This window comes from Oncorhynchus mykiss, chromosome 1 (genome assembly GCF_013265735.2).
Source record: "Oncorhynchus mykiss isolate Arlee chromosome 1, USDA_OmykA_1.1, whole genome shotgun sequence".
Classification (NCBI taxonomy): Eukaryota; Metazoa; Chordata; class Actinopteri; order Salmoniformes; family Salmonidae; genus Oncorhynchus; species Oncorhynchus mykiss.
In genome coordinates, this window is record NC_048565.1 from 58,681,595 (window position 1) to 58,705,937 (window position 24,343).

The 24,343-nt window shown below is 41.2% G+C and overlaps 1 protein-coding gene across 8 annotated transcripts in view; it reads right to left on the bottom strand.

Moving 5' to 3' along the window:
* ablim1a (actin binding LIM protein 1a) overlaps positions 1-24,343 on the bottom strand; it is a 146,388-nt gene that overhangs the window by 67,441 nt on the left and 54,604 nt on the right. For 7 of the 8 annotated variants that reach the window (XM_036980840.1, XM_021605935.2, XM_036980832.1 and 4 more), the window contains exon 2: positions 465-599. In XM_036980840.1, the coding sequence (XP_036836735.1) occupies positions 465-599 (135 nt within the window). Of the gene's footprint in view, positions 1-464; positions 600-18,121; positions 18,325-24,343 lie in introns of those variants that run through there. The other variant, XM_036980848.1, reaches the window with a different exon arrangement.

Genomic DNA, 24,343 nt, shown 5'->3' on the forward strand with positions numbered 1-24,343 from the left:
TTATTAGTCTGAATCCTCCGTTACAGTACAACATTTCACTTTGAAAACTACAAATTATGTTAACTTATAGCCAAATAATGTTGTTGTGTTGTCCTGTACTCGTATTGGTTGCCAATACAGAAATGAGAGAAAAAACAACAACTCCACCTCAAACAGACTGTTTCTGAAATGCTTGCTATTTCCTCAAATAACATGACGTCACTGACCAATCAGCTGTTTATTTGTCATTCATATATTTTTTATGACCGATATTTTCTATGACCCACAGAAAAGCTCCTTTTCAATATACTTTGTAAACATTTTTGGAAGGAAAACTACTTTAATCACATTGTCATATCATAGGACATATTTATAGGACATACTGTATATTAACTGGACAGTTGCTTTAAACCCTTTTACCTCATGAGGAGCATAGGTCATACAACCATCAACAAATGATCTTCAGGGTTTGGTACTGTACTTACCTTTACAGGTGAAGCACTTCAGGTGGAAGTGCTTGGACTGCACCCTCAGCACCTCACCCTTACATGGCTCCCCACACTTGTAGCACTGGATCAGAGGCTTCTCATTGGAATTGTGTGCGTCCTGAGCATGTGCCACTAGAATAGAACAGAACAGAACACAAATAGACATGAGTATGAACCACTGTAATCACATGCACTACACTGTTAAAATAGAAAGACTCAAAACACCATAATTGTGTTCTGAAGCCATGAAAAGTAAATCATGTAAATATTGATTGATGATGATTTTCAGACCAGACTTGAATTAACATTTTAAATAAGACACTGGGAATTTAGTATTTTTCCTATGGTATAACATTTTACTAATTATATGCTTCAGTTGCTATTGTGAGATTATAAATTATGTTAAAATCAAAATGTTTAGGGGTATGTAAGTTATAGCGCAATTAACATGTATAGAGTGGGCCTTCATCACTGGTCTGTTTGTGAAAACACTGCCTTAGTCCATTCAGCCAGTCTTCAGGAATAAACTGTTGTGCTGAACCACCCTTGTTACATTGAGAACATGGGACCTGATTCAGACATGTCGACTTACCATATACTCAAGTCAAATAGTCCATGTTAAATCAATTTATCTCACATCTGAATAGGAATTATATTTTTTTTGTCTGCTTTGTTTAGACAGATTAGAAGCAGGAGGAGATGGAGAAGGAGTGAAAGTGGGAGAGATTAGAAACAGGAGGAGATGGAGAAGGAGTGAAAGTAGAACAGGCAGAAGTGGGAATAGAACCCCCGACTTTTGGGGCAGTAAAATGGCACATTTAATTAGAATTTTACCCACTAAACCACACAGACACGTACCATGTGAAGAACTTGGGCCCCCATATCAGAATACAAATGATAGATTAAAGACTAATTGTGAACTTCAAACATTGTGCTGCCGTACTGTTCAGAATTCGCCTAATTTCTGGGGCATGGAGGTGGTAAGAGGGCATTCGTGTTTGGTGTGTCCTCTAGCAAACTTTGTGGTCTTGTATTAAAACAGGCATGTTTGCGTGCGCCCCTACTGTATTCAGGCCCTTCACAAACTCAGACAGGAAAGAGCACACCAAACGCTCTGGTGAAAATCTCCAAAACAATCCAAGAAAGTATGCGTCAATAGGCACCCATGGGTCTGAAAGCAAAGAAAGTAAAACTAAATAGAAATAATAGGTATACAGTGCATTCGGAAAGTATTCAGACACCTTGACTTTTTCCACAATTTGTTTACGTTACAGTCTTATTCTAAAATGGATTCATTTGTTTTTTTCCCCTCACCAATCTACACACAATACCCCATAATGACAAAGCAAAAACAGGTTTCAAAAATAATCATTCTGAAATATTACATTTACATACGTTTTCAGACCCTTTACTCAGTACTTTGTTGAAGCACCTTGATGGAGACCATTGTTTTCTTGGCTACCTTAAAAGCTGCAGACATTGTTTTGGTATCCTTCCCCAGATCTGTGACTTGACACAATCCTGTCTCAGAGCTTTACGGACAATTCCTTCGACCTCATGGCTTGGTTTTTGCTCTGACATGTACTGTCAACTGTGGGACCTTATATAGACAGGTGTGTGCCTTTCCAAATCATGTCCAATCAATTGAATTTAATACAGGAGGAATCCAATCAAGTTGTAGAAACATCTCAAGGATGATCAATGGAAAAAGGATGCACCTGACCTCAATTTAGAGTCTCATAGCAAAGGCTCTGAAAACGAATGTAAGTAAATAATTATATTTTCTATTTTTAATACATTTGCAAAAATGTCTAAAAACCTGTTTTCGCTTTGTCGTTATGAGGTATTGTGTGTAGATTGATGAGGGGGACAAAAATATTTAATCCATTTTAGAATAAGGCTGTAACGTAACAAAATGTGGGAAAAATACTTTCTGAATGCACTGTATGTTCCAAGACAGACAAGAGATACGATCACCTGCTCGTCGAACATCTCATTCCAAAATCATGTGCATTATTATAGAGTTGGTCCCTCCTTTGCCACTGTAACAGCCTCCACTCTTCTGGGAAGGCTTTCAACTAGATGTTGTAACATTGCTGTGGGGACTTGCTTCCATTCAGCCACAAGAGCATTAGTGAGGTCGAGCACTGATGTTAGGCCTGGCTCGCAGTCGAAGTTCCAATTCATCCCAAAGGTATTCGATGGGGTTGAGGTCAGGGCTCTGTGCAGGCCAATCAAATTATTCAACACCAATCTCGGCAAACCATTTTTGTATGGACACCGCTTTGTACACAAGGGCATTGTCAAGCTAAAACAGGAAAGGTCCCTCCCCAAACTATTGCCACAAAGTTGGAAGAACAGAATCGTCTAGATTGTAATTGTATGCTATAACGTTAAGATTTCCCTTCACTGGAACTAAGGGGCCTTGCCCGAACCATGAAAACAGCCCTCCTCTAACAAACCTTACAGTTGGCACTAGCTTTACACCACTCTAACCTACGTTTGGCATTATGCATAGTGATCTTAGACTTGTGTGTGGCTGCTTGGCCATAAAAACCCATGTCATGAAGCTCCCAAAGAACAGTTCTGGTGCTGAGGTTGCTTCCGGAGGCAGTTTGAAACTCGGTAGTGAGTGTTGCAACCGAGGACAGACTATTTCTACAAGCTACACACTTCAGCATTCAGCGGTCCAGTTCTGTGAGCTTGTGTGGCCTAACACTTCGCGGTTGAGCCGTTGTTGTTCCTCCAGTTCACAATAACAGGACTTACAGTCGACCAGGGCAGCTCTAGCATATCAGAAATGTGATGAACTGACTTGTTGGAAAGGTGGCATCCTATGACGATGTCACGTTGAAAGTCACTGAGCTGTTCAGTAAGGCCATTCTACTGCCAATATTTGTCTATAGATATTGTATGGCTGTCTGCTCAATTTTATACACATGTCAGCAACAGTTGTGGATGAAATAGCCAAATCCACTCATTTGAAGGGATGTCCACATACTTTTGTATAGTATATGTAATAGTCGACATAGGTTATCCAAGGATACATTTTTTTTTAACAAACCTGCTTTAGTAGGACCAATTTTGGTTAGTAAGTCTCGAGATGGGAAGACAACCTTTTGGAAAACAGTTTAAAATCTGTGTTCATCAAAGATAGGGGTCAATAGTGAGAACACTGGGTTCCTTATCTTTTTTTAATAAAAGCATAATTAGTGCTGAATTCACATCTCCCCCACATTGACCCTTTGTGAACGTGTGCTACTCATTTTGATAGCGGATATAATTGCTTCCCACATTTTAAACAGACCTCAGGAGGAATACCGTCCCATCCAGGTGATATGCCTTCATTTATGCTATCCAATACCCCTTTGAGTTAATTGAGGAAGATTTCAAATCAAATCTGATTTTATTGGTCGCAAATACATATTTTGCAGATGTTATCGCAGGTGCAACGAAATGCTTATGTTTCTATCTCTAACAGTGCAGCATACCTAACAATTCAGGCTCCCAGCCAGGGTGTCTTCCTCTATTGAGAGAAGAGGAGTTCTTAATTATTTTAGAAAGGACTTAGTCTGGCTGGGTGTGCGATTTTACAATCTGAGGTATACAGTTCTTTATAGAAGTGGGAGAATCTTTGATTGATTAATGTGGGTTCTGATAGTAATTCCCCTGTTCCAAATTCAATAGTTGCTATAACAGCTAATTGATCATTACTGCTTAGCTTGTTGGCCAGTAAATGACTAGGACGATTACCATGAAAGCAATGGTTGAGTCAAATTCGATGGATGGCAAATTCTGCTCTGTCTTATCAATTAATTGAGCTCTGTCTTGACCTTGGAAAGAGGAATAGCTACCTGGTCATGAGTGTTTGTTGAGAACGATCTAACGCAGTTAAACATTTCCAATTCTTATATATTCAAACCACATGCAAATGCAGTTAAAAAAAATAATTATAAAACCTTTGGTGGCATTCCATAGAACCCTGCGGTCATCGACTGCCTTTTTATTGATAATTATGTATTCAATTAGATCAATTTGACATCACAGAATGTAGAATTATGTAGCAATGTACTTTGAAACGCCATCTTGTGGCTCTTTTAGTACATTCTAAGATTTGAATTTGGCAGTAATAAGCTCATATGTCGAATTTATATTTTCTTGTTTAAAGAAAACAGAGGTGTAGATAATAGTATGAAATCGAAATGTGAGAATGTTTTATGCCTGTTTGAGTAGAAAGTGTTCTCTTTTGCTTTAGGATCATGTGCTCGCCAGGATTCAATGAGGTTGTAATCAGAGAGTATATGCTGGGGTGGATTTTTATTTTGTCAAACTTTCTTTTTTGTGACAAATGATAGAATTGTTTTTTTGTTTTTTTATACATTATGATTGCCGAATAAGGTATGTGAGCCAGGTGATGTCATCATGTAACTATAAAGCTACACTCCACATTTATTCCTAAATTCCTACTGCTTGCGAAATTTAAAAAAAATAACTTTAAAAATGTATATTTTTGCAGGACAAGGATTGTCCTGACTTTCAAGTAAGTGATAGCTTGCCTTTCTTCTCTAGTTGGCTGCCAAAGTTCACCATCAAATGATTTCAGATCTCTCGGAGTGCTAGTTTCACCGTAGCGCGGACCATGGCGATACGTTAACACATGAACATTATTAGAATATAGCAAATAATAGTAAACTATTGCATTCTATCCATGCTAGATTTTGCGGGCTACCTGAGACATGAAACAGATAGGTGGGAGGGCTGTCGCCAATGTATTAAAGCCTGAAGCACAATTTGCCTAAATGTGTAATGGAGACACTTCATATTGGAGACCACGCCACATGTTATTGTATCCCACTTTTGAGATTCCTATTGTTATCTTGTTGCTATATTTGCACAGCTTCATTCATGTATGTACATTTTGCATATTGATATTAATATGTTTAATAATTGTATATTCATATTGCAATGTATTAACATGATAGCAGTTAGTAAATTAATTATGCATTCATATACTATCATTATTTATTGTTATTATTTGCTATTTCTCTGTCTCCCTGCAGAAAAACTGGTGGATCATATTGAGCTCCGGGCTGACATTTTTGAACATGTTTTGTATAAGTGCTACTGCTAACATTAGCTGTTTTTTTCCCCATGAATATGAAATAGAATGCCTTACAGATCTTTGACCTGTCTTACTTTATCAATATAAAAATGTGAAACACCTGGTAGCCTATTCTTGCATTCAAATGACCTGGTGGCCTCATGTGTGGAGTGTTATTCATATTTGTCATACTTTCGTCATTAATAAAATAAATAAAAATAACACCTAAAATCGGGTGTTTCTAAGACAAATGGTTTCGTTATATTTCAGTCTTCTGTGATGTATATAAAGTGTAATAATGGGATGCAAACTCAAAATGTAATACATGTCAACTCTATATCTGACATGGTACAGGTGTCTTCTTTTTTTAAGCCCATAACCCTGTGAGTGGTGTATACTTTTGTTTTAAAGTAGATTTGTTTAAGACTACCAAGAAACACTCTGTGTGACCCTGATTTAGCCGACTGCAGTAATTAATGTTATGTTGTCATTTCATAATTTGCAAAGAAAAGATAAAGCATTTGAAGCTTCAAAATCATGTCTTGAAAAAGCACATTTACACTCATTAATTATATCATGGATAAACGTATTGTTTGTATTTTCACAAAACGATATTGTCTTGTATTCTTTGTTTGAGAATAATACTGTACATTTGACGTTTTGGAATTACTAATGAGGACTTAATCATCACACCTTAAAGGAGCAGGGAATGTACAATAAGAGGAGGGACTTGCAATGGTGTAAAGTACTTAAGTAAAAAATACTTTAAACTACTACTTAAGTAGTTTTGTGGGGCATCTGTACTCTACTATTTATATTTTTGACTACTTTTACTTCCCTACATTCCCAAAGAAAATAATGTACTTTTTACTCCATACATTTTCCCTGAAACCCAAATGTACTCATTACATTTTGAATGCTTAGCAGGACAAGAAAATGGTCCAATTCACACACTTATCAAGAGAACATCCTTGGTCATCTCTACTGCTTCGGATCTGGCGGACCCAATAAACATATTTGTAAATTATGTCTGAGGACTGGAATGTGCCCCATACGACCTGTAAATTGAAAAAACAAGACCGTCTGGTTTGCTTAATATTAAGAATTTGAAATTATTTATAGTTATACTTTTACTTCTGATACTTTAGTATATTAAAACAAAATACTTTTAGACATTTAAGCAGGTAGTATTTTGGGTGACTTTCACTTTTACTTGAGTCATTTTTGGGTACTTTTCCCACCACTGACACCATGATAGTATTTTAAACTTTTTCCGGGTTCGTTTCGTCACCTTAATTAACGTTGGTGGCAGCACTATTTTTTGTGTGTTATAAAACATTTCATTTGAACAGTGTATAGGTATAGTTTCCCATTTCACAGGCTAAGCCTAGTCATAGATTTAGACTTAGAAGCGTGTCTAATAGAGATTCTCCATGTATACTGCTTATTATTATTGGGCCCACATGCATGAAGTGCCTACAGTATATGTAGGTGTGCTAAAAGTTATATGATCTAAAATGCAAAACAGCAGTCCTACTCTGAGACGCTTCATGAATACAAGCCTTGGGCTAGGCTTAAAACGGGTAATCTAGGATTGGCACCTCCATGTTTGGACTTTTAAATATATAATTTATACCCATTTGTTCTTGATGGATTTAATTAAAAAATGTCTCATGAGCTTAGTTCAGCTTTTGAACCTCGCCAGAACCCTAAATTTGGCTGGATTTACTCCATTTTTTGTAAACAGTGAAATTGTAAACAAAAACTGTATTGCCTCGAAACTTGGTTAAAACTATAGTCCTTCCTATAGTCCGAGTATCACAGTGCTAGCTGTGCCACTAGAGATCCTGGTTCGAGTCCAGGCTCTGTCACAGCCGGCTGCGACCGGGACACACAATTGGACCAGCGTCATCCGGGTTAGGGGAGGGTTTGGCCGACCGGAATGTCCTTGTCCCATTGCGCTCTAGCGACTCCTGTGGTGGGCAGGGCGTACGCAAGCTGACGCGGTCACCAGGTGTACAGTGTTTCCTCTGACACGTTGGTGCAGCTGGCTTCCGGGTTAAGCGGGCAATGTGTCAAGAAGCTGTGCAGCTTGGCTGGGTTGTGTTTCGGAGGACGCACGGCTCTCGACCTTCGCCCTCTGCCAAGTCCGTACAGGAGGTGCAGCGATGGGACAAGACTGTAACTACCAACTGGGAAGAAACATTTAAATAAAACTATCGTCCTTGGATCAATAGCCCTGTCTATGAATTTGAGAGTAGTTACATTTCTCCAGCCCAATCGCACAGCTGTTTACGATAACAGTGGCAGGGTGAGCACTTTGTTGTTGTTTGGCCAAGAAACATACCCTATAAAATATAATATATGGTAGGTTATGCATTAGTAAACTGTAGCTTTGCCCTCCAATGGCTATTGATGCGGGTATATGGGTAGGCAGAGGATCTGTATCTGTATCTGTGTTCCCACATGGAGCAGTGGATAAGGACCAACTGCTCAGAAACCATGACAGTGAAAAGAACAACACACACACACACACACATTCACACCACTATACTGTATACACATACTGTTCCATTGCGGCAATGCAGCTTAATTTGAAACGGTAGATTATTTCACTTTCAAGAGCATCAACTCAGAAACACACACCCTAGAAATAGCATTCGTGACCTCGTGGGGACAAACAAAATGTCCCCAGTTGGTCAAATGTCTGTTTGCTTACTATTCTTGTGTAGACTTCTGGTCCCCACAAGAAGAGTTAAACATGTCCACACACACACACACACACACACACAATTCTTAAAGTTGTTTTAATATGAACAACATACCTTTTACCAAAACATTCAGTCACACTTTACAGCATGCAAGTTTAATGTACTATGATGCCGTTATAATGCATTGTAAGACCAGTCCTAAGTATGTACACCCCCCCCCCCCCCCCCATAATTTATTTTTGTCAACTCATAATGATCCTGAGTAATTAACAGCAATTTGAGTCAGTTGAAATATTAATACATAGAGAGGCATAACATATTATAACCCTTATTATCAGATATTGTGAAGGTTCATACATGCTTATACCCAGTTAAAAAGTATTATACCTGAGGATAAAGTGCCAGGCATTTTCTCTGTGTAATAAGCCAGGGAACGACCACAACAGATAGTAATCAGTTATAAAAACAGATCGCACCTCCACCCTTCACATTAAATTGTTTCTGCCAAGGGAACACCTTCAGAAAACATTCAGCAAACATATTCACTTCACATTTTTCCATTTTAGTCAGACACTCTTATCCATTCATCTTTCCGTCATTGTATGATTTTTTGTGTGCGAATGAACTCAAACTTACCGACAATGTCAAATGTGATATAGCGAAGCGCCTGAGTGAGTTGGGTGTGCAATTACGCAGGCACTTTCCCGAAACTGATGACACTAACAACGGGATTCGTTATCCCTTTCATGCCCTGCCTCCAGTCCACTTACCGATATCTGAACAACAGAGCCTCATCAAAATTGCAACAAGCTGTTCTGTGATAATTTGATTTAATCAGAAGCCACTGCCAGATTTCTGGATTGTGCCCTGGTCCTATAAGAGCTCTTTGCCACCTCCCACGACCCGGGTTGTGACAAAAACTCACACTCATTCTTATGTTTAATACATGTATTGTATAGTATGTGTGTGGCAGGCTTACAATGATGGGAAAAACTACATTTGAGAGTGTGCTGACCCTGGTACTAGAGGGGGTACGCAGCTGGAGGTTGAATGTTTGAAGGGGTACGGGACTATACAAAGTTTGGGAACCACTGTTGTAGAGCATGAACCAGCAGGAGAGAATCACTGCTTTGATGTTTGCAGAGAACGACAGGGTGTTGTATAGGGTCACACCAAGGTTCTTTGCACTCTGGGAGGGAGACACCGTGGAGTTGTCACCATGATGGAGAGGTCTTTCCCCTCGGTTTTTGATGAAGGAACACCTTCAGAAAACATTGTCTGATCCATCACCAAGGCCTGGTCACAAAGCCACTGTAAGCCTTCGTTTCGTATGATACTATACACAAGGTTGGTCCAGATCTGAATTGAAAGTGGTGGGGAAGACATTGCAAGAGCACACCAACTCATGGTGTAGGGCAAGGGTCCCCAATAATATTCAGCCGTGGGCCGGTTTTTCCTTGATCGGATGGTCGGGGGGCGTGAACATAGTTATAAATAATTTGTTCACGGCCTCCCGGGTGGTGCAGTGGTTAAGGGGGCTGTACTGCAGCGCCAGCTATGCTGGAGACTCTGGGTTCGCGCACAGGCTCTGTCGCAACCGGCCGCGACCGGGAGGTCCATGGGGCGATGCACAATTGTCCCAGCATTGTCCGGGTTAGGGAGGGTTTGGCCGGTAGGGATATCCTTGACTCATCGCGCACAAGCGACTCCTGTGGCGGGCTCCTGTGGCAGGCTAACCAAGGTTGCCAGGTGCACGGTGTTTCCTCCGACACATTGGTGCGCTGGCTTCCGGGTTGGATGCGCGCTGTGTTAAGAAGCAGTGCGGCTTGGTTGGGTTGTGTATCGGAGGACGCATGACTTTCAACCTTCATCTCTCCTGAACCCGTATGGGAGTTGTAGCGATGAGACAAGTAGCTCCTAAACAATTGGATACCACGAAATTGGGGAGAAAAGGGGGTCAAATTTAAATAAATAAATAAAATAAAAGAAATAATAATAATAATTTGTACACCGCAATTTGACCGCAAGAATCCCAAAAATATATAATATTTGACAAAAAAATGAATAAATTCCAACCTCGATGACATTGGGATACGATCACATATGCCTCACTATTTATGCATGGGAGTACTTGGGAACAGATTTCCTCAATTAAAATAACTTTGAGCTAATTTCTTGGTAATTTATTTCATGTCCCAAAGCGAAAATTATTTATTCAAGAAATTGTTATTATTCATATTTTTGACCAGAAAGTTTAAGGGGTTGCAAATGAAATGACCTGAGGGAGGAATTTGGCTCACGGGCCGCCTATTGGGAACCCTGGTTTATAGGATGAGATGGACGGATGGAGGAAAGGAGGGAGTTAAAAGAGAGAAAAAGAGGGGTGAGAGCAAGAGAGAGAGAGAGAGAGAGAGAGAGGGGAAGTAGGGTAAAGGAGGGAGGGAGTCTGTCTCCCTCGTGTGCTCAATGTGATTTTCCACAGAGCTGTGAGTCATTCTTCAATAACAAAGGTCTTAGACCTGAGTGGCAGTGAACTAAGACAGCAGTGGTGGTGAGGGCTCAGTACTCAGCACTCACAATGTGATATGGCGCCTCAGCACTGGTATGTAACTATACAGCAACTTACTGGAACTAAGGAGTAATGAATACTCCAAACCAACTGTAGTTTCTTGCAAGATTTGGTTCTGGGTTCCGAGATTAAACCAACTGTGACAATATTACCTCAGTAATAGGGAATACACAGGGCTAGCCCAGTACGGTGACTGTGCTATCACCATAGCTGTAAGTAAGTAGAACTGTTTATCCCCAGAGAGATCACTCGATCACAGGTCGCCAGGACGTTGGGAGACCCTGTCGAAACTATCCACCGTGAGAGAAAATGTAAAACTCAAAACAAGTGCCCGGATCTAGCATTAAGCCCAAAGTCTATGGAGCAGGAGGTCACTGCTTAGACCACTGAACCATCCATCCACAATGAGTTAGCAAGGCCAATCTTAATTAATGGCTAAACTTAACCGAGTTGTTTTTCAGTTTTTACCCTATTCCAAACCTTAATCCTTAATTCACCCGATCGGAATTAATGCCTGAATTGAATTAACTCGATCACAAACCTTAATCCTTAACTTAACCAATCAGTATGAATTCCTGAACTGTTAACCAATTGGAATGAATGCTTGACCTTAACCCTGAAGTTGTTTCTGTTTATTTTTTATTTCACCTTTATTTAACTAGGCAAGTCAGCTAAGAGCAAATTCTTATTTTACAATGAAGGGCGTACTCCGGCCAAACCTGGACGACGCTGGGCCAATTGTGCACCGCCCTATGGGACTCCCAATCATGTCCGGATGTGATACAAACCTTAACTCTTAACTTAAGCCGGTCGGAATTAATGTCTTAATCGTAATTGTTTCCGTGTGCCTAAATCGTCTAGATCTCATGCAGTTTACTAGTATAAAATATACGTTTGTACAAGGATGTCAAAAAACTACGTGAGACTGTGATATCTTCGCTATACCATGCTCTTACCAAGTGATTAATCAGTAACTATGGTCACACAATGTCACATTCCACCCTCGACTCTACTACTGCATTGATGTCTCAGTCTACAGAGGATGAGGATGGAACTGTAATATCTGCTGACAGAGAGATCTATACTGCCTCTGCCTCATCACTGGAAGATCACAGGCAAAACCATGTACACTGGGATACATTCAACAGGGCACAACATTGTGAAATGTTCAGATAGAAATATGTTATGTAGAAAAAGGAGTAGTGTCCACTGTATTTATGACATTTCTGTGTGAAACTTTCCACAATGTTTGTCCTACTGAACATGGCCCTAATCATCACCCAGGCCTCCTCTCACACTTACAGCCCATAGCCTGCATTGCTTTAGGACTGATACAAGGCCACAGACAGACAGGCGTAGCCCCCAAATCCATGGGCGTAGGTGTAAAGTTACCAAAAGAGCTTCCCCAGGCTCAGCACACTTCGACGAGTGGTGCTTTCAACCCACCTACTACAACCCCAACCCCCATCTCTTTAAAGGAAGCCTCTGCATAAGCAATAATAAAGATTGCCGATGATGCACTGGGGGGAACTGGAGAAGGACAGATTGAATCCCCCATGGACATATTTTCCTGTTACGCATGCACAGGCCTTGCTGGTAAATAACAATAGAGTGTGTGTAATTTATTGATGGAGAGGGGAAATAACTGATGAAGCCTCCACTCTCATCTTCACTCTCAGGCTCAGATTTAACTTCCTATTTTCTAGACTACCTAGAACCATAAAGGGTTCTTCAGCTGTCCTTCAAATTACCCTTTTTCTGGATCTCCCATTTTCGTCCTAGACTATTCTATCTAAAATGCACAAAACAGTAGTAGTGTTTTGAAAATGGATTGGGAATATGATTACTCAAAAAATCAAAGGAAAAGTTCTAATAGCGTATTTTCACACCACTATTTGTTTTCTGTAAGTCATTTAAGTATGAGACTGAAATGACTGCTTCCTGTGGAGCCTAGCAGAAAAACAGGACCCCTGTGGCGTGTCTGGGACACTCCACTGATAAGATATAGAAGATATATACAGAACATACAAGCCAGATGCAATGAGTATCACACACACTACTCTATTTACACACACACACACACACACACACACACACACACACACACACACACACACACACACACACACACACACACACACACACACACACACACACACACACGTGTATGGCTCTGGGTCTCCCATCCAACCAACCCCTCTGGGATGAGCAGTTCTGGAGTGGCATGGCCTACAACGAATATCAAATTCTAAATATCCCCACTGTGGTAAAAGTGTGTGTGTGTGTGCCTGTGTGCGTGCGTGCGTGCGAGCTTGCATGTGTGTGTGTGCATGTGTGTTTTGGTGAGGGCGTGCGGTACTTTTTATCACACAGACATAATAAGGCATCCTATAACCTCCCTCTTATGAATATGTATGATTTGATTCACAACCCCTACCCCCCGACCAACCGCCAGTCCCTGCACCAGTGTCCCAGACAAAGCACTTCAAACATGGGCACAAATTGGGGGGAACGTATCTCCCTCTACCAGCCCCCCAGCCCTGAATAACTAATCTCTGGGGACCTAACACAGAATAATAATTGTTTCTAAATGGCTGGCTGTCATAGACCAGAGGGTTGTTGTTGTTGGGATGTTCTAACTAACACAGTTACCTGTAATGTATGAACGGAGAAGGACTTTCAATTCACCCACCCAGCTCTTGGTACATACTGTGTGTGTAGAGACATGTGTATGTACTTTTGTGTATGTGTCAAGTGTGTAATATATAGTGTTTATTTTTATACAGGATTACTGTGTATCTAAGACTATTTGCCCCCTCTTATCATTTCCTAAACAATAAAAACCCTATCAAAAAACCCTACCCTATCAAAATAATTGTTACCTCCCTGTGAAAGATAGTAAATTTAAATACATTACAGGATCCAAAATCTGGCCCAAATCTAGACTCTATCTTCTCTTTTTAGCATCATGTGTCAAATTTCCTATGATAATCAGATGAGGGGTTCAGTTTTAGCACAGAGCAAATGGCAAAGGGATGTTTGTCACATATAATGAGTATTTCTAAGGTTTGTCATACACAACCTGGATGTCCCCTCTATTTCCTTCTCTAAACTAATTCTATCTCAAGGGGGATGCAGGTTTCAGAGCTCTGTGTATTGATTTTAGGCGGCAACACTGGTGCTCGCTGTGTCTACCTCACGATCTGTGTCCCAAATGGGACCATATGGGCCTTGGTCAAAAGTAGTGCACTATGTAGGGAATACGGTGCCATTTGGGATGTAGCCACTCCGCTTTGCCTCTATAAGTGCTGATCCTTTGCTACAGTTGTATTACAGTTTTTCTCAATTGCTAAAACACTAAACCACATTGGCTGAACAAGGTTCTCAGTTGCCTGGACTCATTTAGCTAGTTATGCAGTCTGTTGTCAATACCTTCAACTATTTCACATGGAAAAACACAATTTGCAGATCTCACTTAGACTTTTCAGCAAAACTCTAAACACATTCTCATTCTCAAAACACATTCTGCACTCTAATGCACATGCCATCCACACTGGTAAACACAAGTGGCAACAATCAAATACAAATAGAGAAGACCTGTCATTGATTGAACACAACCACTCAAAATTGATTTAACCTGTTTCAAATGATGCGACACAACCAATATAAACCAGTTCAGAGAGCAAACAGGTTGTTGAAGGTGGAAAGGAGAAAGTCTGAGAATGGATAGAAGAAACAGTGTGAGAGGACGAGTGCGTATGCGAGGTGGGCGACGAGGAGGAAGAGGAGGAGGAGGGCAAGAAAGAGGAAGAGGACGACGAAGAGGAAGAGGAAGACAAAGAGTGGAAATATCTGATGAAATTCGAGCAACAGTTATAGACCATGTTCTTGTCCATGGACTGACAATGAGGGAAGCAGGACTTAGAGTGCAACCCAATTTGAGTACTGCATGAATATGTTTGGCAACTGCAAAACTACTTTTTGTAGAATTGCAAGGCTGCCACATGCAGGTGGAAGGACAGCTATATTCACTCGGGAGCAAGAGGCCGTTGTAGTTGGCATGGTCCTTCAAGATAATGCAATACGACGCAGAGAAAACCAGGAACGAGTGATACAAGACAACACACACTTCCAGGGAATCGACAGTGTGAGCATTTCCACAATGACCGTGTCCTCCATCGTAACAGGATGCAAATGAAACAAGTATACAGAGTACCTTTTGAGCGCAACTCACCAAGGGTGAAAGAACTACGAGCTCAGTATGTGCAAGTAAGTGTATTCAGAAACATTTACTGTAATCCAGATTGTCTACAGTACTAACACATACTATGTGAATGACATTACTCTTCAGTACATACAATGTATGTGAATCAGAAGCCTAATTGTACTCTACAGTATAGCACTGTCTCTGTACAACATACAAAATCCTACATACAGTATATTGTATTTCTACACAGACAATATTTGACTTGGAATCCTTGGACAGACCCCATGAGTTCATCTTTGTCGATGAAGCAGGCTTCAATCTAACAAAGAGGAGAAGGAGAGGCCGAAACATGATTGGACAGCGGGCCATTGTTGAAGTCCCTGGTCAACGAGGTGGCAATGTCACAATCTGTGCTGCTATCAGCAACCATGGTGTTCTACATCACCATGTTACACTCAGGCCATGTAACACCCAGCACCTTCTAAGATGTATTGCCAATCTAAGATATATTTTATTTGAGCAGCAGGTTCAAGAGCAGCAGGGTCAAGAGCTAAATGAGAATCCCATTCCCACCTATGTGATAGTGTGGGACAATGTCAGATTCCACCGAGCTGCTCAGGTATGGGAATGGTTTAACATCAATGGGCAGTTTATGAACTTGTACCTCCCTCCATACTCGCCTTTCCTGAATCCGATTGAGGAGTTTTTCTCCTCTTGGAGATGGAAAGTGTATGATAGACAACCCTACACCAGAGTAAATCTGATGCAAGCCATGGATTTAGCCTGTGGTGATATAGGTGATGAATCATGTCAGGGCTGGATACGGCACACAAGAGGCTTCTTCCCCCGTTGCCTCAGGAGGGACAATATTTCTTGCGATGTCGATGAAGTGCTCTGGCCTGACCCAGCCCAAAGACAAGAAGAAGCACATTGATCACGTTTATTCCTTTCATTTTTGTCCCTTTTAGTAATGTATACTGTAGTACAGTGCATTGTGGGCTGTATACTGTACAATGGACAAATTGTATGGCCCTGAACATTGTGCTTTCCATTTATTAACAGTACTGACTGCTCAATAGATTTTGACTGGTTGCAAGTTCATATCAACAAAGAACAAGAATTACAGTATCACAGAGACAAAGGGCAAGTCTGTGAGATGCAGGGTACAGTACTGTAAAAATAAGGGTACAATGAGGAGGAAGAACAAAAAACTAAATGGCAAAGAGCAAAGCAGAATAGTAATTTCTGATCAATTTTGAACTACTATGATAGAATATGTTTTCGTTCATCAAAAGACAATGGCGGAAAAATATGAATATTTTTTTAGATTAAAAACGTACTTCTCCCTGAGAATTGTATTTTGTACAGTGTGTTTTCTATTTTTCGGTGTATTGTTTACTGACTGCTTGTGAGTGTATATCATGTTGATCACTTTGTTTATGTTTTGAGAGCAGTGTTTGATTTTGAACACAGGTAAAACTGTTTTGAGGCGAATGTTTCATTTTGCGAGAGGAGTCAGAGGTTATGTAAATAGTGCCTGAAGATGAGGTTTTGTGTTTAATGTTTTCAGGAAATGGAGCAAGGTTTCAGAAATTGTGTTTTAGCAATTGAGAAAAACTGTAACAGTGAGGATGTTCTGCTACTCTTTCAGGGAGGAGAGCGAGAGAGAGAGAGAGCGAGAGAGAGAGAGAGAGAGAGAGAGAGAGCCACACTTCAAAGAGGAGGCACTACTGCAGTGTCTGCAGTACTCTGCAAAACCTGGGTGAGTCACAAAAATATAAAAGTGATTGTGATGATGATAAATTAGGGGATTCTGTGTATCGTTGTTTCTGTGGCATGAGGTAGAAATGCTCTTGATGATTATCTGTGTTTACAGGCGGGCTGGAGTCAGCATAGGATTAGACACAGAGAATGTACAAGTACACACCCAACACACACACTAACACGCATGCAGACATGCGCACACACACACACACACACACACACACACACACACACTGTAATGAGAAACACAACTGAAGCAAATACTGAAGATGTGATGGCGTAAAGAGCACATGTAACTCAAGGTAAGTAGGTCTGTCTCCTCGGGTGTACTTCGCAGACCCTGTAAATTGTCAAGTACGCCTAGAGTATTATTAGCTTAATTGGGAAATCCACCCACAAGCACAATCTCTCTGAGTGTAGTCATTGTTTAGTTCAGTTTTCCATGTGTCACACATTCAGCTTAGACGCCAAAGCTCAGTGGGTCTCAGATAGGCCATATCATGTGATCTGTCTGTCTGCCTTTCTGCCTGCCTGTCTGCCTGCCTGTATGACACACACACGCTAGCGTGCGCACACACACACACACACACACACACACACACACACACACACACACACACACACTCAGTCACCCTCTACATTTAGACACAGACACACACACAGATATTTCACACTCAAACCATATTATGGTAGGACATGGACTGATTTCAGTAAGAAAAACCTCACTATGAATGAGGCCACGGCAGACAATAATGGAGTGTACCTTTTAGTCGGTTACCATGGTTATGGCTGCAGACTGAGTATGTGTGCGTGTCTGACTGGGGCGGCTGTGCGCCGTGTGGATCCCTACACTAATGCTCCACTTTCCCTCTGTACACAAATGTACATTACCTTACCTCAAACTCACCACTGAAACTAGCCATCAAGCCATTTTCGTATATTTACATGTAGTAAAACGCAGTCAGTTCCAAATATCAACGTAATATTTCAGCATAAGGAACTGTATGTTTGCATGTGTATCTTCATCAGCGGAGCGATACACTGCAGATATCTCCTTGATAGCAAAAAGGGATATTCTATCCTGTGTGAATTGCTAATGCTTTAGTATGCTCCCTCAAAGAACAATCCTTACAAAAATGTGTTCGCTGATCACTAATACTGGTCTGCAGCTTACATCAGCAATACATCTACAATGTAACACTAAAACCAGGACAGATCCACAAAAACACACACTGCACATCAGACTGCGGGCAATCAAAACAATCAAAACAAATCTCACAGACACACACACGATTCAGTTACCTTTTTCCTTGACCATGACCATTGGTATTGAGGTAAAACTGACCAGAAAATGAGGGTTGATATGTATAAAATACGTCCAGGCAGATGGTGTATCTTTAGAGTGAAAAAACGAGCTATGCAAGCTAGAGAGTGAGAGATGCAGGAGAAAAGCTCTTCTCCCGAAACCAATACGGCAGCATGGGGTATGCCTCCTGCCAGGCTATTTTCTTCCACTCCCTCTCCTCTCCACCTCCCCTCCCCCTCACACTCCATTTTCCCCACCTCCCCTTGGTCATCCCCTCTGCTGTCAGCCCTCACCTCATTGCAGTGCCTAGGAGATGGCAGCTGCTACCGTGTTACAAACATACTCTAGACCCCCGAAACATCCCCCAATATGTTAAATTATACACACACACACACACACACACACACACACACACACACACTCTACTGTGTCTGTTTTCAAGTCCCAGTACCTCTATCGTGCTGCCATACTGTCTCTCAAATAATCTCTTGGCCTGTCTCTTTTTATCTCTCTTGTTGTGTTCTAAGCTTTACATAGACAACAATAGTTAAACAACAGCTATTGATTCCAGTCTCAAACTAGACAACATAGGACTAAGGACTCCTGGGGGAGGCATGAGTCTTGTTTGGTTGTCAGCCTATGAAAGACAGCCAACACCCTAACCAGTTGACAAAACACACAATTCCCCATGCAGTTGTGCTTTACTTCTAGCCAGACACCCATGTTCAGATGTGAGATGTTAATTTGCTCACTCTTTTGTTGCTGAAAATGTTCTTGAAGGGTATTCAAGTTTTTAAAAGGCTTCTAAAGTTCGTAATTTCCACTTGGTAATTTCAAACTTGATTTGCCCTAACGAAAAATGTATCAACCCCTACAAAAAAGTCCATTAATTATAATTCACAAAAAATGCACAGTTCCTGTTGTTGCCCCGTTATTTTACTGCTGTAGAAAACTGGCTGAATTTAAGATCCTATATCTGTATTACTACTAGGGAACACAAAAGGAGTGCTGTTTGTCTGAAGGGGGACAGAGACCGACAGCGAAGAGTAATACACAAGAGGTTATAGTCAATGAATAGTATATTGTACATAAACATGATGCATGAAAAAGAATGATTAGAGTTTCTGAGCAGTGAGTATATATATTTTCACATATACAGTAAATCCCTCTTACATAACCACTAAACAATGTAACAAAGAAATATCAAGCTCTGGGGCTGTATGTATCAAGCATCTCAGAATAGGAGTGCTGATCTACACTGTAACTGAAAAAATAGCTGTATTTCAAACGGTACTGTAATTCAATCGCACAGAATACAGTACCGTACAGTATCTTTGGAGTGACAAAAACCTTTTGACCGCTAGTGGGTGGATGGTTTCTGGCTCGTGAGTAAGAATGTTGTACCAATTTTACTTGTATGTGGTTATAGTGCTCCCTCACGTTAAAATTAATAGGGGACAGATTTTATGCTTCAACTTTTAATGGTTGAGCAGTTTGCCATGTCTTTACAGGCTGTTTTGCCCTGTATTTACGACCAGCTGGAAAGCCTTTGTTAAGGCCTCTAGGAGTTCCACCAAATATGAATTAATATGCTGTAATGTGTGAACACTTTACCTTTACCTACTGTGAAATAGAGACCCCTCCCTTCAATGAATTTCATCCATAAATGTATTCATTCTGATTACGGTAGCATTTACTTTTTTACAGTATAATACAGTCAATTTAATGGTATGGCACTGTGTTTCATTACACAGTACTTGCCTTGATACCGTGTTTACATTACAATAGGTGAAATGTAATATGAAATACAGAAATTTACTTGCCACCAAGCTGCCTGTAAATTACTGTCAAATTCACAGTAGCCGCTTTACAGTGTTTACATGTCCATAAAACCTTATTCATTGGAATCTAAAAGGCAAAACTGATCCTGAATCAGCACTCGTACTTTGAGATGCTTGATCGATACACCCCTTCCAGCCGCAGGTTAATTAAGGTTTAGTGTCATGAATCTTGCCCTGGAGGCAGAATTGTGCAATTTCCACTAGTTGGGCCAGCTGCAAAGTCAAAATTGGCTATATTGTGAAAATTCCTGAAAACCAAAATGTGCTTTTTCATCTTCCATTCATGATGAAACACACTAACCTGAGTCCTGTCCAGTTGATGCATTTGTACCCAATCACAAATTTGTTACCCAGTCACAGATTATGCTTTCACCTTGTCCTAGGACGTCACACAACCAACAGGATTGATTAGTGGTTCTCAGATTTATTCCCGAAGCCTCACAGAGTGATAAATCTCAGAGATGCCGACGGGTTGAGTCAACAAGTCCGTGAGGCAAAATAATCGTTCACCATGAAACAAGAGTTAGACATTACTTTGAAGAGCAGTGAGGATGAAGGAGATGATCTGGTCCAGATAGTTTTCCTATTATGATGAAATTATATTTGTCACATGCTTTGTAAACAACAGGTGTAGACTAACAGTGAAATTTTCCCATTCTTCAAGGCAAAACTGCTCCAGCTCCTTCAAGTTGGATGGGTTCCGCTGGTGTACAACAATCTTTAAGTCATACCACAGATTCTCAATTGGATTGAGGTCTGGGCTTTGACTAGGCCATTCCAAGACATTTAAATGTTTCCCTTACACCGCTCGAGTGTAGCTTTAGCAGTATGCTTAGGGTCATTGTCCTGCTGGAAGGTGAACCTCTGTCCCAGTCTCAAATCTCTGGAAGACAAACAGATTTCCCTCAAGAATTTCCCTGTATTTAGCGCCATCCATCATTCCTTCAATTCTGACCAGTTTCCCAGTCCCTGCCAATGAAAAACATCCTCAGAGCATGATGGTGCCACCCCCATGCTTCACTATGGGGATAGGGTTCTCGGGGTGAAGAGGGGTGTTGGGATTGCGACCAGACATGGCGTTTTTCTTTATGGCCAAAAAGCTACATTTTAGTCTCATCTGACAAGGATAGCTTCTTCCATGTGTTTGGGGAGTCTCCCACTTGCCTTTTTTGGTGAACACCAAAAGTGTTCGCTTATTTTTTTCTTTTCTGGCCACTCTTCCGTAAAGGTCAGCTCTGTGGTATACGGCTTAAAGTGGTCCTATGGACAGATACTCCAATCTCCGCTGTGGAGGTTTGCAGCTCCTTCAGAGTTATCTTTAGTCTCTTTGTTGCCTCTCTGATTAATGCACTCCTTGCCTGGTCTGTGAGTTTTGGTGGTCGGCCCTGTCTTGGCAGGTTTGTTGTGGTGCCATGGATTTATTGTTGCACTGTGGGATGTTCAAAGTTTCTGATATTTTTTTATAACTCAACCCTGATCTGTACTTCTCCAAAACGTTGTCCCTGGACTATTTGGCGAGCTCCTTGGTGTTTATGGTGCTGCTTGCTTGGTGGTGCCCCTTGCATAGGGTTGTTGCATACTCTGGGGCCTTTCAGAACAGGTGTATATATACTGAGATCATGTGACACTTAAATAAAGCCCACCTGTGTGCAATCTAACTAATTATGTGACTTCTGAAGGTAATTGGTTGCACAATATATTTTTTATGGGCTTCTTGGCAAAGAGGGTGAATACATATGAATGCACCACTTTTCCAAATATATATATATTTTTTGAAACAAGTAATTTTTTTCATTTCACTTCGACAATTTGGAATATTTTGTGTATATCCATTACATGAAATCCAAATTAAAATCCATTTAAATTACAGTTTGTAATGCAACAAAATACAAAAAATACCAAGGGGGATGAAAACTTTTGTAAGGCACTGTATGTACATATACAGTATGTAGAGGTAAAGTGACTAGGCAAATGGACTGATAATAGTCGGTAGCAGCAGCGTATATGGTGAGCGTGAAAGGGTGTGAGTGTGTGTGTGTGACGTCAGTATGCATGTGTGAGCATGTTGTGTGTGTGGGTATATGTAGTGTGAGTTGAGATGTCAGTGTAAGTATGTGTGAGTGTGTGGGTAGAGTCCAATGTGTGTGCATAGAGTCAGTGTTAGTGCAAAAAAATGGGTAAATGCAAGTAGTCCGGGTAGCCATTTGATGAGCTATTTAGCATTCTTGTTTAGCAGTCTAATGGCTTGGCGGTAGAAGCTGTTCAGGGTCCTGTTGGTTCCAGACTTGGTGCACTGGTACCGTTACTATGGCTTGGGTGTCTGGAACCTTTGAAACATTTTGGGGTTTTTCTCTGACACCGCCTGGTATACAGATCCTGGACGGCTGGTAGTTCATTCCCAGTGATGTACTAGGCCGTACTCACCACCGTCTGTAGCACCTTGCGGTCGGGTGCCTTGCGTTTGCTGTGCCAAGCAGTTAAGCAGCCAATCAAGATTCTTTCAATTGTGCAGCTGTATAACTTTTTGAGGATCTAAGGGCCCATGCCAAATCTTTTCAGCCTCCTGAGGGGGACGAGGCATTGTCTTACCCTTTATCACAACTGTGTGGGTGTGTGTCGATAATGTTAATTCTTTAGTGAAGTGGATAATTAGGAACTCGACCCGTTCCACTACAGCCCCATCGAAGTGGATGGGGACAAGCTCGCCCCTCCATTTCCTGTAATCCACAATCAGTTATTTTGTCTTGCTATAATTGACAGAGAGGTTTTTGTCCTAAATCACACTGGCTGGTATCTGACCTCCTCCCTATAGACTGCATGATCAGTCCTACCACCGCTGTGTCATCAGCAAACTTGATGATGCTGTTGGAGTCATGGGCAGCCACGCAGTTGTGGGTGAACAGGGACCCAGAGGGGCCCCCGTGTTGATGGTCAGCGTGGCGGATGTGTTTTTCCCAACCCTAACCAACTGGGGGCGGGCTGTCAGGAAGTACAGTATCCAGTTGCAGAGGGAGGTATTCAGTCCCAGGGTCCTGAGCTTGGAGGGGACTATAGCGTTGAATGCTGAGCTGTAGTCAATGAACAGCATTATTTTATAGGTATTACTTTTATCCAGGTGGGTGAGGGCAGTGTGAAGTGCAATAGAGATTGCGTCATCTGTGGATCTGTTGGGGCAGTATGGGAATTGGAGTGGGTACAGGGTGTCTGGGATGAAGGTGTTGATTCGAGCCATGACCAGCTTTTCAAAGTACTTCATGGCTATAGATGTGAGTGCTAAGGGGCGATAGTCATTTAGGCAGGTTACCTTACCGTTCTTGGGCACAAGAACTATGGTGGTCTGCTTGAAACAAGTTTGTATTTCAGACCGGGTCAGGGATAGGTTGAAAATGTCAGTGAAGACACTTGCCAGCTGGTCAGCACATCCTCTGATTATGCATCCAATCTTAGTCCTGTATTGACGATTTCTCTGTTTGATGGCTTGCCTGAGGTCGTAGGGCGATTTCTTATGAGTGTTTGGATTAGTAGCAGCTCTTTATCTCAATGCAGATGTTGCCTTTACTCCATGGCTTCTAGTTGGGATATGTATGTACGTGCATGCAGTCACCAATGCACTTAATGAAGCCGGTGACTGATTTGGTATACTCCTCAATGTTATCGGATGAATCCCAGAACATGTTCAAGTCTGTGCTAGCGAAAGAGTCCTGTAGTTCAACATCTGCTTCATCGGACTACAACCATATTTAGCGTGTCACTAGTACTTTCTGTTATAGTTTTTGCTTGTAAACAGAAAGCGGGAGGATAGGGTTATGGTCTGTTTTGCCGAAGAGAGTGCGAGGGAGAGCCTTGTATGCATTTCCATGTGAGGAATGAAGGTGATCTAGAGTTTTGCTGCCTCTAGTTGCACAGGTGACATCCTGGTAAAAATGAGGTAAAACAGATTTCAGTTTCCCTGCATTAAAATCACCGGCAACAAAAAAACACTTTCCCTGTGTCACGTTCTGACCATCGTTCGTGTGTGTTTTCGTGTGTGTTCGTGTGTGTTTTCCTTGTTTTAGGAACTGTTTTCCTTGTTTTAGTGTTGGTCAGGACATGAGCTGGGTGGGCATTCTATGTTGGATGTCTTGTTTGTCTATTTCTATGTCTGGCCTGATAGGGTTCTCAATCAGAGGCAGGTGTTAGTCATTGTCTCTGATTGGGAACCATATTTAGGTAGCCTGGGTTTCACTGTGTGTTTGTGATTGTTCCTGTCTCTGTGTTTGCACCAGATAGGACTGTTTAGGTTTTCACATTTCATCGTTTTGTAGTTTATTCATGTATAGTTTTCCTTCATTAAAAAACCATGAATAACAACCACGCTGCATTTTGGTCCGACTCTAC